This window comes from Arachis stenosperma, chromosome 10 (assembly GCF_014773155.1).
Source record: "Arachis stenosperma cultivar V10309 chromosome 10, arast.V10309.gnm1.PFL2, whole genome shotgun sequence".
Lineage (NCBI taxonomy): Eukaryota > Viridiplantae > Streptophyta > Magnoliopsida > Fabales > Fabaceae > Arachis > Arachis stenosperma.
Window position 1 is genome coordinate 129703532 of NC_080386.1, and position 16553 is coordinate 129720084.

A 16553-nucleotide genomic window follows, 5' to 3' on the forward strand; every position below is an offset into this window, starting at 1 on the left:
AAAATTAAAAAGAGTTAACGAACACTTTTATTCTTAAAATACTATTTATTATATATAATTTATAAAAAATATTTTTTTATTTCTAAAATTTAAAATTAAAATTTTTTAATTAAATTATAGATAACTTATTATCCTAACTAATCTTTTTATACACATTTAATGATAAAAGACTGAATTAACTGGCATATTAGCGCATAATAATACATTAGTATTTATAATTTGAAATTAGAATTATATATAAATACTAGAAAAATTAAATCTTTTTATGAAAAGTATATTTATATAAAATAATAAAAACATAATTTTTATAATTTTTTATTTTTTAAAATAATTAAATTTGTTATATATTTTTTAATTTAATTTTGATATAATATTAGATAAAATATTTTATGTATCTGTTTAATTATATATATAATTAAATATTTTTATCATTATTTTTAAAAATAAAAATATATTCTAAATTAGTAAATTAATCAGTTCATTTTAAAATTTATATGCAACATAGGTACATATATTAGAACAAAGATAAAAAATAAGTATAAGGATGAATAAATCGAGAAAAAATAAATATATAAAGTCACGAAAAAAAAAAATATTAGATTGATACTTAACTATAATTGTTTGAATTAAAAAATGCAATTGAAAATATCAAAAAGAAAAATAATGAAATTGAAAGATACATAAAGTTATGGAGAGCTATATAAAAAAATTGGAGAATTTAAAATTTACTTTTTGATGAAGAGAAGATGACCATTAGACAAGGAATAGAAAAAGAAGGTTGAAAATATAAAAATAAGAAGAGGGTTTAAGAAAATAAAGAACTGACGGTACAATAATTAAATTTGATTAGGTTAAATAATAGTCAAAATGATAAAAAAAAATTAAAAAATAAATTTAAAACTTTAGCTAATTAAATTTATTTTATTTGTAGTGGAGTCATTTAAAATTTGAAGTGAGGACATATTATATATAACTATATCTTTTAAAACAAAAATTAAAAAATCATGGGGGCAAGTGCCCCCTCATTTGTATGCTTGGGTCTGTCCCTGGTTACTATTATTCACTTGCTTGCTTGTTATTATTGGTTCCTATTAATTCATTGTTTGAGCTATTGACCCTTAATTCCTTTAACTTCCGTTCTATGCTTGGAAACCCCCACTTTCGCAACCAAAATTGTGTGCTCGTAATTGCTAGTTCTGTGGGAAGACAACTCAAGAAGTAACACTCCCGACTATTTAAATTGAATTGTGACACTCTTTACTTTAAACTTTGACCGGAAGTCGCTTTGTCGGTTGGAGCTATACTTGCAACGCAATTTTTATTCCTAAGAAATTCCTAACCGACGATATGACTCCTGTCATGACTCTTTGTGACACCTTAGTTCTCTACGTCATCATCAATAAAACTGAAATTTCTTTTGCATATTTGATGATGCACCATATGTATGATTGTATCAAAAGTGACAAAAACGTTTCTCTACCATATGGCATGTTTTTAATTTGCATCTTTGAGTACTTTGGTGTTGATCTAAACAATGAGACCCAAGAGAACAGAATTTTATCTCTTAAGGACGGTGGTACAGTCAAGCAATGAAAAGAAAAAGGTACTAAGGCTACCAAGAATACGGTTATGGAGGAAGAAGACAAAAGTATCCCTCCTTCATCAGCTACCATGACATCATCCTCCCACAAATACTTGGTGAATGACATCGTGAAGAATGTCTTACAGGAATTTGTGAACCTTACCAAATACATGATCAACTCAAGCCAACAAGCTAGGAAACATGCTATATAAAATGAGAATTTTTTTAGAAAGTCTCAAAGCCGAATTGAAGTGCTTTTAAAGTACATAGATTCCTTGGAAGATGAACAAGTAATGTCTGAGCAAGAAGAAAATTTTCTGAGAACCAAGGATGAGGGATCTGATGTCTAGCTCCTTGTTGATGCTGCTGCTTTCTAAGAAACAATTTTTCTGATTCTGGTCTTTGAACAATTTTAATTTTTGGATAACTGTAATAGTTGTAGACACTTAACTCTGAACTATCTGAATTGCTACATTGCTTTCGTGGCCTAGCAAAACTTTTGTGCAGGTGACACTACTTTTTCTTAATAACAAAATGGGGAGTAAGTTATAAAAATGAATTGATAAATTATGAATTGTTAGGTTGTTTAATTCATTTGTTGGTTCTACTATATGTTTTTATTGCCTTTTTTGCTGCTGATACCATTTGACGGATGCAAATCATTAATTATTTGGTTTGATCTGTTTGACTGAAGTTGATATTTTGTGCTCCAAAAATAGTGTTTATAGCTCTGATTTTAAACTTTTGATCAAATTGTTGAAGATATGGAACTATGATTAGAGTTCAAATCAAGGATAAAAAAGTGGGTTACCAAAATCAAGCAAGAAGAAGAAAGTCAAAGAAGCTAGGGCTTCTAGCAAAGATCACATCCGAAGGCTATATCAGGAAAATCTTTCCTTCTTTGTGCTTCATTGAAAATTGTTGAAGAAACCTCCTCTTTACATGCACCAAACTGGAAAGATAAAGAAGTTAAAGATTATGGAGCTTTGCTACATATCAACGGTTAAGAAAGAAACTTGGAGCCAAAGCACAAATGAATAGCTCAGATCCTTGAAGAAATTTGAAAAAGGATGAAAGGGAAGATGATAGGTATGGATTCATGTATGGTTCAATCACTGCTACTACTCTATCTCTCTTCGACACCGCTGCTGTTGCTAATATTGGGAGAGAACGAAATCAAAGTTGTTGAAGCCAAGTTTCAAGTTCTGAAAATTTTACTCCTCTATTAAATGGGTAAATGGCCAAAGGTTGATTCAAGGAATGAGAGCACAAAGTTTGGGTTTCCATAGCTTACAAAGCTATACCTTCTTCTCCTTCATGTTTCTTTATTGAATATTCAGTTTTTCTATTTTATCTTTCTTTGTTTCAATAGAAAAAGACATTAATATGAGAAATTAAGAAAAAGCCATTGAGAGAAAAGGTAAAGAGAGTTAGACTTGAAGAAAAGCCAAATATTTATTTTAGAAATCCTTTGTACTTTTTTCTGTTTTTGTTTTCATGATCCTGAGAGGATTCCCTTACTAAGTTGGGTGAGCACTTAGCGGTTGAAAATCTAAGGAGTGAACCTAGTCAAATCTAGCTTGGGTAGAAGCTGGGTTTGTCCCAGATAGGATTGAGTTGAATCATAAGAAAATTGGTGTTTGTAATCATTGAAAGATAGTGAAAATTCCTCCATTGTTGTGGGAGAGACTGGATGTAGGTCATATTGCACATGGTGGCTGAACCAGGATATATAGCTGTGTCACTCTTACTTCTCTGTTCTGATTCTAGTATTATTCTCTAAGAGACAAAATAAAATTGTCTCATACTTATACTATCCAACAAGACGTCACTGCAATTCTACTCCCATACACTTTTATTTTGGCTTCTCAATTGACAAGAAACAAAATAAAAATGTCTCCTGAGTTCTTAACAAAAGCATACTTAACATATTTTCTAAGTTCCATCCAATTTGAAGTAAAAGCAAGCAAAGTAAAAAGAGGCCTAGATTCGATCCCTCTTTTCTAAACCACTGATAACCATCAGAGATATATATATATATATATATTATACTTTAAAGAAGACTCATGCACCATAAGTGAAAAGAAAACTCAAAGGCTTTTAGTAATAGTAAAGATGAAAAACATAAGTTTTTTATTCAAATGAAGTTATATCATGAAAACTGCCTTAAAGGCATAAAAAGATAATTCATGGATGTGGCATGGAAGATTTGGCTATTTCTACTTTCACGGGTTAAAACTGTTATACTAAAAGCAATTAATGAGAGATCTACTAAGCATCACAAAGATTAAGCATCCTCGTGAACAATGCTTACTTTGAGCCACCTTAATACCAAGGAAGTATTTGAATTTTCCAAAATCCTTAGTCTGAAAGTGATGAAATAGATGTTTCTTCAACTGAGTTATGCTTTCATGATTATTACCAGTTATGACTATATCATCTACATAAACAACCAAATATATGCATTGCCCATATAAGTTGTGTTGATAAAACATGGAGTGATCATATTCTCTCCTTTCATACCCAATCCTCGAACAACAGAGCTGACTTTGTTTAACCACTCAAGGGATTATTTTAGCTCAGAAAGAGAGCATTTCAACTTGCAAACCAATCCTCACTCCTTATGAGCAACAAACCCAGGTGATTGCTCCATGTATACTTTCTCATCACGGTCTCCATGAAGAAAGGCATTCTTGATATCCAATTGATACAGCAGCCAATGATTTTGATAGTAGATGACTAAGAACCCTAGGCTCTTATGTACAAGAAGCAATCAGTATGTCTGTATGTGAATGCTCGAGTCTTAGTTTGTGTTTTTTATATACATTATTGAAGTAAAAATTTAATTAAAAATCAATCATTAAATCAGTCACTATATATCTCTCTGTATCTATCTGTGTATATATAATCATTCTTCATCATTACAATGTCTAATAAGGAAGAAACTAATTATTCCTAATTGATGCGTGAAGGAACTATAATATGTAACATCAACAACTAGAATACCACAGATGTCATTGTCATAAGAAAAAAGACAGAATCAGAAAAATGAAATTTCTAACCTTCGGCCTACTGGAGGTAGATTCATCAGGAGATTCGTTGGTTGTTCAGTTGCCAATGCTAGCGCTCCTAGAGTATCCATGATAAGATTTACCCATAGAAGCTTTAGAGAGAAGCAACAAGATGTATAAAGATATTGGCATAATAAATTGATAGTCCAACCCAAAAAAAGAAAAAGTCATAGTAAGACTGCAGCAAACCTACACAGCATTTAGTGGGATATCACCAGAAGAGAGTGTAGCAACAACATTTATAAGAAGAGCTGTCACACTTATTGTAAGATTAAATTGGATAAATTTCCGTAGGTTAGCATATATACATCGACCCCATTTCACAACCTACGTAATAAAAACAATTCAAAATTTGTTTATCAGTTATGCTCTAAATATCAATTCTTTGTTAGCTTACGTAAATAATTGAAAACTATACAATGCTCCTTCCTTATACTAGTGTTTAATATAAACCTCCAACTAATCGGTTTGGACTAAATCTCTGTAGTGGTTCTTCAAATTCACAATTTTCACTAATTTGGTCCCTGAGATCTCAATTGCACTATTGTGATATCTGAGATTGAACTCCTGGGCACCATAATGGTTCCCTATGAAGCACGGATTCTCTCATGGTGCCAGCGTATCCATGTCGGACACGAATCCAACACCGACACTCTGTGGATACTTCAAATGAGCGTATCGGCGCGTGTTTTCTTGCAGTGCAAAATTTTAGTGGAGCGGTCACGAATCTGAACGAGTCCGACCCGAATCTTGGTGGAGCGGTCACGAATCCGAACGAGTCCAACCCGATTCAGATGTTCATGAGACGGATCTTTTCTGCTGGCTGTAAATCTTCAATTGATTTTGTGATTTTATGGTCCGATTAACCAATTTTTTCTTTATAATTGATTCAGATGGACTTGGAGGAGAAAAATTGATATATTTTCTGTTAGCGAGATGGCAAGAGTAGATTAAAATTTTTTATTTTTTGAGTAATACCCCAAATAGGTCCCCAAGAAATTTACCATCCGACAGTTTTGTCCCCCACAAAATTTAACTAAGATTTTGAGCCTGAGGTTCTCAGATATCCCCCAAATACGTCCCCAAAACCGTTTGATCCGGTTAAAGTGGTGACGTGTCAGGTTAATTGTGACATGTCACTTTTAGGACATTTTGGTCCCCATCCACGCTGGACAAAACGACGTCGTATTGGAACCAGTGGCAAAACGACGTCGTTTCGGGAAGGACAAATTCGTCCCCACTTAGACAGAGAATGCAAACGGCGTCGTTTTCATGTTGGGGACCTATTTGTCTTATAATAGTATCTTAGGGGACCTATTTGACTATAATTCGTGATGTTAAAAAAAGTTATATTTACTTCAATGCAAACCCCTTAAAAACACATTGACATTGGTCTGTCATTATCGAAATAGTAACATAAACCTGAGAACTCAAACATGTTAACCACACAAATATTGGCTTCAATAGCAACAAACCAAATCAAGTTAAAAGAAGGTTTATTTTCTTCAACACAAACTAAACGAAACCATTTTAAATAACAACGTCTTTTCCTCCAACATAACAAAAGGTGGTAACATAACTAAGACAACAACTTTCACACTAATTCTTAGAAGCATTGTAAGGTCCCATATCGGTTGGGGAGGGGAACGAAGCATGCCTTATAGGGTGTGGATACCTCTCCCTAGCATGACGCGTTTTGACGAGTGGTGTGGGGCCCTTGGCTAGCATCCCTATCGTCAAAGGCAAAATCGTGAGGCCTTGTGTGCCAAAGCGGACAATATCGTGCTAGCGAGTGGTTTGGGCTGTTACAGATGGTATCAGAGCCAGAGCCCGAATCGATGTGCCAGCGAGGGCGCTGGGCTCCCTTAGGGGGGTGGATTGTAAGGTCCCACATCGGTTGGGGAGGGAATGAAGCATGCCTTATAAGGATGCGGATACCTCTCCCTAGCATGACGCGTTTGACGATGAGTGTGGGGGGTTTCGACTAGCATCCCTATCGTCAAAGGTAAAATCGTGAGGCCTTGTGCGAAAGCGGACAATATCGTGCTAGCGGGTGGTCTGGGCTGTTACAAGCATCATTTCTTGAAAGACTGGTTCAACCCTCGTATGGAATGAATTTGAACAACTTAGATACTGTGCCACTTGTTGCATACGAGGGTTGAACCAGTCTTTCAAGAAATGATACTTCTAAGAATTAGTGTGAAAGTTGTTGTCTTAGTTATGTTACCACCTTTTGTATTTGGAGGAAGAAGACGTTGTGTTATTAGAATGGTTTTGTTTTTTGTGTTAAAGAAAATAAACCTTCTTTGACTTGATTTGGTTGTTGCTATTGAAGCAATATTTGTGTGGTTAACATGTTTGAGTTCTCAGGTTTATGTTACCATTTTGATAAATGAACAATGTCAATGTGTGTTTTTAAAGTTTGCGTTGAAGTAAATATAGCTTCTTTTAACATCACAAATTATAGGTCAAATAGGTCCCCTAAGATACTATTATAAGACAAATAGGTCCCCAATATGAAAATGACGCCGTTTGCATTCTCTGTCTAAGTGGGGACGAATTTGTCCTCCCCGAAACGACGTCGTTTTGCCACTGGTTCCAATACGACGTCGTTTTGTCCAGCGCGGATGGGGACCAAAATGTCCTAAAGGTGACATGTCACAATTGACCTGACACGTCACTTTTAACCGGATCAAACGGTTTTGGGGACGTATTTGAACCTCAGGGTCAAAATCTTAGTTAAATTTTGTGGGGGACAAAACTGTCGGATGGTAAACTTCTTGGGGACCTATTTGGGGTATTACTCTTATTTTTTTTTAATAATTACATAATTTTAAGAATTTTTTATGCAATTATATTTACTTTTATATTTACAATATGATATTTTATTAATTTAATATATTATTTAAATTTAATTCACAAAGTATCCTAAACGTGTCGTATCCAATTTTTTATAAAAAGAACGTGTTGGCGTATCCGTATCGTGTCGTGTCCGTATCGCGTGTCGTATCGGTGCTTTCTAGATGGTTTCTCGACCCCTTTCCGGCACTGACAGTGCTAGCTCATCACTGAGTCAGTGCTGGAAAGGAAGGACCACTGCGTTGTCCAAAGCTCAATCTCGAGAATCATAACAGTGCAATTGGGATCTCAAAGACCAAATTGGTATTGAAAAATGTTACCTACATTCACATCTACTAATTCCACAAATAGCCTTTCAAGAAGTAAATGATAAATATGTTTAATTCATTGAAAACAAAATTCTGCGAAACAAAAAGTTAGATAAATAAGCAAGCATGCCTAACCTTCAAAATTGAAGCGAAGTTGTCATCCATAAGTATGATATCAGAGCTTTCTTTTGCAATTTGTGAGCCCTGTATACCCATGGCAAGACCTACATTGGCCTATGTTCCACATGGTATATAAATAAAATAAATACAAGATAAAGACTAGTTTGATATCTTCAAATTAAATATTTAATAATTAAGAATTTTGTTAGTATTGAACAACTGATTCTGGTTAGATTTAAATTTTATTTAATATTTATTTTATAATTAATATAGTAAATAAAATTTTATTTCTTAATTTTGTAGTTTGTATCTGTGAAATTGTTCTGCATATAAAACTAATTAATAATACATAAAAATATAAATTTTTTTATTTAAACAAAAAATATCAATTGAAATATTAAAGGGAGTTATCTAAGCCTAAATCTAACACTAATTAAATAAGATAAGAAAAAACCAGAAAAATAAGATAAGATAAAATTAGGATAATCCTGTGAATATGTTAAATAAATAAAGATTAAAATTTACTATTTATATTTATAATTTATTTTTATTTGATGAGTATGTATGTGGTATGTTTATAAAATTCTTTAAATCCAAAAAAAAAAAATAGCGGATGAAAAATTTATGTATGTATTTGACCTATTTAATAATTCATACATACATTGGATTACAAAATTTATAAGTATTGACACAATTAAAGAGGAGAGGAAATTTTTGCTTTCGTAAAAAAAATGTATTAATAATTTTTTTTAAATAATACAAATAATAAAAAAGATAAAGTATATTTTTTGTTCTTAAAATTTAATAAAAATTTTAAAAATACTGTTAAATTTTATTTTGTTTCAATTTTGTCTCAAAGTTTTCAATTTGCATCAAATATACTTCTGACGGTTAATTTTTCAAAAAATTTAAGACCAATTCAACAACAATTTTATAAGAACAATCTTCAATTCAAGCAAATCAAGCATAATTTTCATGTATTATTGTTAGATTGGTCTTAAATTTTTTTAAAATTTAATCGTGGATGGTATATTTGATACAAATCAAAAATTTTTTGGGACAAAATTGAAACAAAATAAAACTTAGGGGGTATTTTTAAAATTTTGACCAAACTGTAAGGACAAAAAATATACTTTATCCTAATAAAAATATAGAATTACTTAAAAAAATTAAGTTTTTTTTAAGAAAAATTTTAAATCAATGAACCACAAGAGATTGTAGAAAATTTGGTCACGACCATAGATTAGTAATCATGAACAAAAAAAACCTAAAATAATTTTATGAGATATTCAGATAATTAAGTATAACTGTATTTATTTTAGACATAAACATTGTAGAATACAATAATATCGTTTAATTTATATAGCTACACTTTCAAAACTACGTTTTATTAAACAATAAGACCTTGTCTTTCCTTGATGGAAAAGATAATTAGCTATTTGCGCATTGAAAATTAACACGAGACAAACACACATATTCTCATTGTTTTAGCGTACATGTATGTAGTTTTACAAACTCTATTAGAGAGTAATATAGGAACAAAACATGTATAGTTGCAGCAGTAGGAGCTGACACAAATATAGAATTTTCCATCCGCTACAGCTCGAAATGGATTCTTATAATCGCACTACTAAGCACCATCATCTTCCGGCGGGTTGTTCACCCGTTCACATTCATCAATCCAGTCACTGTATCTGCATTGTTCAATCAAGTGGTTGTGTTTGTAAGACAAAGCGAAGAAAGAATGGGAAAGGGAGAGGTTTTCTATAGAAATATTTAACTTACATGTCTATTGGTTCAGATAAAGCTGCAAAAGACAACAAACATTCTAGGATCATCAGCAGATTTAAAAAACAAACTTGAATATGAGTTCAGACGATCGTTTTCAGAAACAAACCTGTGACAGTAGTGCTAAAGCTCTCTTGGCAAATCCTGCAAGAAGCTTCCCCTATCAAGTTCTTCATATCACTGTTCAAAAGAATCCCAACCATTAATCCTCCAAGGAAATACAAATCATGGAATCCCCTACAAACGCAATAATAGTATTATTAAAATAATATAGTATATTGGAAATTATTGGGTTGGTAACTTAGATTTTAAATTGGTTTAGCACAAGTTGAGAAAATAATGGATTTCTTGATGGAGACGTTAAATAGGAAGGGTGGGAGTAAAGAAGACTGAAATTATTGATTGAAGTTTAAGATGGGAAATGAAAAATGAAGGAATATATGGAACTAGGTTATACATGTAGATTAAAAAAGAGTTGATAGAAATGGTAGAAATTAAATTGTATCATGATACTAAAATTTGGGGAATTAATATACATCAGCAAACATTTTTAAAATCAGTCAACAATTATGTGAACATACAATGTTTTTCTTTTTTTCTTTATCCTCTCCTACTCTTGCTTCTTCGCTCGCAGCCCTGCTTTAGTCTTTTGCTCTCTGTTGTCACATCGTTTCTCTTTCTCTCTTTTTTAGATTTTAAATATTCATTTGGATATTTTAAGTTAAGTTTTTTTTTTATGTATGCTACGTTTATGGAGTTAATACTCAAATTGGCCCCTGAAATTTGACCTTTGACTCAATTTAGCCATCAAAATTTCAATTGACTCTAAATGTACCCTGAATTTTTGCCTCGAGCCTCAATTTGGCCCTTCTGGCGTTTTCTGTCACCGAAGAGCTGACCTGGCAAATTTAAATGACACCTGGCAGTCTCAAAACGACGCCGTTTTACTGTTGGCGCCGAAATTGTTAGAAACGACGTCGTATCCCTTAGGAAGGGGTTAAATGAAAATCTAAACACTAACCACTCCAAAGGTGAGACTGAGTTGACCCTTTCTCTTCCTCCACTTCCTCTCGTTTTCCTTCCCGTCAGAGAAGCATCATGGATGTCACAGTAATGGAGCTTTGAAGCTTTTCTTACTTCTTTCTACCCCGATTGTGAAGATTAATTACCTGGGAGTCATCTTTTGAAAAACAGGTTAGTAACAAAATTGATGCTCTCAACTATCGTGCTATGTTTTTATGAAAATGTTGGTTGTGTGGTGTTTTTCATTTTTTTCACCCTATTTGATCAGTGAAACTTTGGGAGAATGTGGTTGATTATGATTGTTGATGATGATAAAATTTCTGTATGTTAGGGTTTAATTTTTTTGCATGTGTGTGACTGTGATCAACCGAAGCGTTCAATCCTTTATCCGTTTGAGCAGTCTTTAATTCTTCATATTCCATTTTAAAATAATAATTATACTCCTTCATATCCCATTTTAATTTAATTGTTGATTGGATAATTTCTTGTAAAAATAAAATATTTTTTGTACTAAACATTGTATGCATCAATGACCACCATGAATGTTTAAGTGATAATCATGAACTGAGGATTTTATATTTTGGCCAGTCATTGCAGTGTATTTAACTTTTGATTATTGTTTCGTTAACAGAGTTTATGCTAATTTTTTTCATTATGTTCGTCTTGTTCTAGATATTCTTTTTTTCCCTTATCCTGGCATAGTTTTCTACGGATCCTTATCACATTAAAAAAGGAGCTTGTTTCCATATTTTCATCTAATGTAGCAGAACACATAAATTGCTAATATAGGACAATTCTTAAAACATTTGTACAATACAGGGACTTAATTAGAAATGTTTAAGCTGCAAGTATCTAATTGAAAATTTTGATTTAAGAACTTGATTACGAACTTTTAAACCATAGAAAATTAATTAAAATTTAGTGAAACTATAGAAATTTCTAGAATAATTATACCTTTTCCATTTCTGTGATTCTAAATATCATTCTTTTTAGCTTTATGATGATTATGCTATGTTAAGTATCAATAGTCTAACATATTAGACTAATTCTAATGCATACTATTTTGTACAACAGGTTTCAGGATCAATTTTCCCCCTAGGGGATTATTTTGCAATAAATCTAGCAACTGTTCCTACTTGTAGAGTGAACGAATGATCATAAGAGGCAGGCTCTCATAAAACTCGAGTGGTTCTTCCACTTACACAATTTGATCTGAAATTGGGTTTCAGTTTTACATAAAAATTTCTACAAAGATTATCAATCTGGAGTGGAGATGAAGATTATCAAAGATTTGAGATCCATGGTTGGCCTACCAACATGGCTGTTGACTTGGGAAAGAGCATATGCACTTGTAGGTTTTGGCAAATAACAGGTACTGAGGTAGCCAATAATTGCTTAAACATAGTTTGGATTAGATAGTGAGTGGTTTGTATTCATTTAATTAAACATAGTTTAGATTAGATAGTGACTGGTTTGTATTCATTTAGGTGTTCTTATTTGTTTCACTATGTTTTATGTCTCTGGTGATTAGTCTCTATTTAAATAGATTGTTGGATACTGTTTCATAACATCTGTCCTTGTAGGAATGCCGTGTGTCCATGCATGTGCAGCCATCTCCAAGATAAATCGAAATCCTGAGGATTTTTGTCATCATTAGCTGACCATGGAAGCTTATAGAGATACCTACAAGCACTCTCTCAATCCAATACCCGGACAAGATATTTGGGAGAGAAGTGAACAAAATAGGCCTCATGCACCTAAAATGAAGCGAAAGCCAGGGCCAATAACCCAAAAAAGACGGAAGGATGCTGATGAAGAGTCATCTAGCGTTAAGAAGTCAAAAACTGAAACCAAGTTGAAGAGGAAATACAAAGAATTCACATGTACTTACTGTGGTACGAGAGGGCATACAAAGAGGAGTTGTGCTCATAGGAAAGCTGATGACCTTGCTAGTGCCCTTGTTAATGCAGCAGCGGCTGTTGTTGCAAAAGAAAAATGTTCTAAGGCTGGAGAGGGTACAGATCCAGCAAACGCTGCTGCTACTAACACCCAAGCTGCTGAGATTAATGAAAATGCTTCATTAGCACCACGTCCAGCTATTGCTGATGCAAATGCTTCAGAGATTGTACTTTGGTTTTTGTTGGGTTGTATTGGTCACTATTTCTGTTCACAATTTTACTAGGTCCCTCCATCAGACCCATCTCCACCTCCACAACAGGTGACAAGGCCTCAAAAGTTGCAATCTAAGAGAAAAACAATTTTTAATGTGGACCCAATGCAAGGAGCAAGTTCTGGGACAGCTGCACGCTTGGCAGAGTTTATGACATTCGTCCCCACCCCAGGCTTCAAACCACCAACAACAAAATAGAAACCGCTTTGCAATGTTGACTAGAAGTTGTGTAGAACATATTTTGTAGAGAGCATTTGATCAAACTATGCTCTTTTGATATTTTATTACTATGTTATGTAGAGTAATCTGTTTTGGTTTAGGATATTTGAAACTATGTTATCTAGGGTATCTAAGGTATGATATAGATACTGCTGTTGATAATGCTGTGATATTGACAATGATTAATGACTATGAATTACTTAATGAATTACTTATTTCTGGGTCTTATGTCAAGTGCAAGAACCACACAAGGTTCTATTAGATTTTCTATTGTCATAACATCTCATCTATTTATATCTTTTTCACAATGAACTATACACTTAAATTTATTCACTAAGGAAGTGCATACATATATAGTTATTAGAGCCAGCTCCTGATCTGTCTTCATATACAGACTCATAGCAGCTTCATATATAATCTCAGTTTTAAAGAATTTTACAGGATATATCATTAGCAAAGAGAACATAAAATTTCATTTCTATTTTCTCATTAAATACATAACAATGCTTCATTCAAATAACTGATATACAGTTACATATATTTGATCACACCTAATCCACAAGCTACAATCACAATTCCAAAAATAATAACAAACACAGACAACATAATATTTCACATTTTAATATTAATTTCAGCTTCAACTGCACTAATTTTCCATCCCATAGATATTTTCAATGGTCTTCACTAACTGAATTTCATTTCTGCCAACTATGGCTTCTTCTTTTTCAACATCTGCCCATTTAAAAAAGCCACACCATCTCTTACCGGTAGTCTACAACACAAAAAATCCAAAAAAAATTGAGAGAAAGAACAGCTACAAAATCAACAAGCATTTGAGAAATAAGACACACAATTAACTTGCAATAATTCAACCAACTCACATTATAGTTAGAGCATCCATATAATGGTCTTTCTGGATTGGAATCCGTCCCAGACTACCGAAGAATAGGACGCAACCCACAACCGCACCAATGCGGAACCTTCCCACCTCTGTCACCGTGTGCGTTCTTCACCCAGCCACTATGCGAACAAGCTCTACCAGAACTACCTGAGCTTTGACTGCTGCTTCGCAACATTCTTCTCACCTCTTTGAGACACTCTTCGATTTGGGAAAGTTGAAAGTTCTAGGTTTTATTTGAAATTTTTAGGGGTTAAATTGAAGCCTTCAAACATTTTGCTATGTCATCTAACTGCTAGGGTGGCAAGTGTCTACCAAATTTGCCAGGTCAGCTCTCCGGTGACGAAAAACGCCGGAAGGGCCAAATTGAGGCTCGAGGCAAAATTTCAGGGTACAATTAGAGTCAATTGAAACCTTGAGGGCTAAATTGATGCGGAGGTCAAATTTTAGGGGCCAATTTGAGTATTAACTCACGTTTATGATCTTTTAATTTTGGACATTTGACATGTAAGATGATGTTATATTACTAAGCTATTTTAGTAATTAAATTTAACTAAATTAATCTAATAACTTAAAAATTGATAACTATAATTTTTTGTTGAAAAAAAATAAAAAATAAAAAATAAAAAAAATAAGGAAAAAAAAAGACTTAGTTAAACTTAATTACAAAAATAATTTATAGGTAAAGTATATTTTTTGTCCCTAAAATTTGATAAAAATTTCAAAAAATATTCTTAAATTTTATTTTATTTCAATATTATCCCAAAAGTTTTCGATTTGCATCAAATATATACTCGATGACTTATTTTTCAAAAAATTTAAGACCAATCTAACAATAATACATGAAAATTATGCTTGATTTGCTTGTGTTGAGGGTTGTTCTTATGAAATTGTTGTTGAATTGGTCTTAAATTTATTAAAAAATTAGCCGTCAGGGTATATTTGATGCAAATCAAAATCTTTTGGGACAAATTTAAAACAAAATAAAACTTAGGGGTATTTTTGAAATGGGCTTGCTACACATACAAGCCTACAAGCATACAAGTTGGCCCAGCCCAAAGAGAAATCACGCGCACCAAAAGAGATAACATGGCACGTCAAAGTCATGCGCTCAACACTCAAACGGTTACGTATGGCAGACTCTTCCACTTCTTCCATTTCTCAAGGCACTTCGAAAACAAGGAAACCCTCCCATTTTCGAGCGAAAATCAAAGTTCAAAATATACAAATCGTTCTTCAAAACCTCCATCAAAACACCATCAAACTCTCCGTGAAGAATCTGAACAGAAAACAAAGCAACAATACTCAACGTAAGTTCATTAAGATTCCTGTATATTTTACTTTTCTTCTACGTCGTTCTTCTAGGGTTTACTATTATTCTTGCTTCTTTGTTACAATGTTCTAAGTTCTACGTCGTTCTTCTAAGTTCTACGTTGTTCTACGTTGTTGTTCTAAGTTCTCATGTTATTGTTGTTGATTTTTGGGGGTTTATTCCGTAGATTCGGGGGTGTATACTTCTTAACCTTGTAATGTGGCTTGATATTGAAGCATGGTTGAGTGATCTGACTAATATCTATACGCATGTATCTGAATAATATCTATGGGTGTATCTCACTGTTATCAATGGGTGTATCTTGCTGATATCTTTGGGTGTATCTGAATCATATATATGGGTGTATCTTACTGTTATCAATGGGTGTATCTTATTGTTATTAATGGGTGTATCTGACTCATATATATATGGGTGTATCTTACTGTTATCTTTGGGTGTATTGTTCGTTTCAGAGAAAATGGCAGCAAAAAACCAAACAAAAGACCTTAAGTGTGCCACACATCTCCTGAGTGATAAGTTCAGAAACATGACTGAGGAGAAGAAGGCAATTGTGAGGGATCTTGGATTCGGTGGGTTGATGCACATCCCACCACTAAGGGTGGATCACCAACTCTTAAGGGAGCTGGCAAACAACTTCAAACTTGGGGAGAACAAACTGAAGACAGGATATGGTTCTTTCCAAATAACACCAAGAAAAATAGGTCATGCACTTGGCATCAATGCAACAGGTAACTAGCTTAAAATTATAGGTGTATATTAAGTTGTTGCTTGGGTGTTTTTGAACCGACTTGGATACTTTGTTGTCTTCCTTTTTGTAGGAGATCTATTTCCTGAGAAAGTTGAGTATAAGAAACTTTCTGATGATGACAAAATAATTTATAGAAGATTCCAGGGTAAGACCCTCAAAAGTCTTACTGATGAAATGATGAAAATCGGCGTTGGCAACGAAGAGGAACGCCTGATGTTCAAGAGAATATTCATCCTCTACATACAGATGGCGTTCCTTTTGCCAACGACGATAAACAAAATATCGCCCGTGCACCTGGCCCCAATTTTTAAGATGGACGGCATATCAGAGAGAAACTGGGGGGGCATGTTTTGACCTTCATGGTCAAGGGCATCACAGACTACTAGGAGAAGAAGAAATCAATTAATGGCTGCCTCTTCGCCCTCATGATAATC

The 16553-nt window shown here is 33.3% G+C and overlaps 1 protein-coding gene and 1 long non-coding RNA gene across 2 annotated transcripts; one reads left to right on the forward strand and one right to left on the reverse strand.

Annotated features, from left to right (window-relative positions):
* Positions 1-9387: 9387 nt before the first annotated feature.
* On the reverse strand, positions 9388-10054 carry LOC130954958 (uncharacterized). Its single transcript, XR_009076527.1, has 3 exons — positions 9838-10054; positions 9726-9747; positions 9388-9634 (listed from the first exon to the last, which is right to left on the reverse strand). It is a non-coding gene; the product is annotated as an uncharacterized LOC130954958 (long non-coding RNA).
* A 5140-nt stretch (positions 10055-15194) lies between these two features.
* Positions 15195-16488, forward strand: LOC130954959 (uncharacterized). Its single transcript, XM_057881731.1, has 3 exons — positions 15195-15348; positions 15824-16099; positions 16190-16488. Exons 2-3 carry the CDS (start codon positions 15829-15831, stop codon positions 16471-16473), a joined length of 555 nt encoding a protein of 184 aa, XP_057737714.1. The 5' UTR covers positions 15195-15348; positions 15824-15828; the 3' UTR covers positions 16474-16488.
* Positions 16489-16553: the final 65 nt, after the last annotated feature.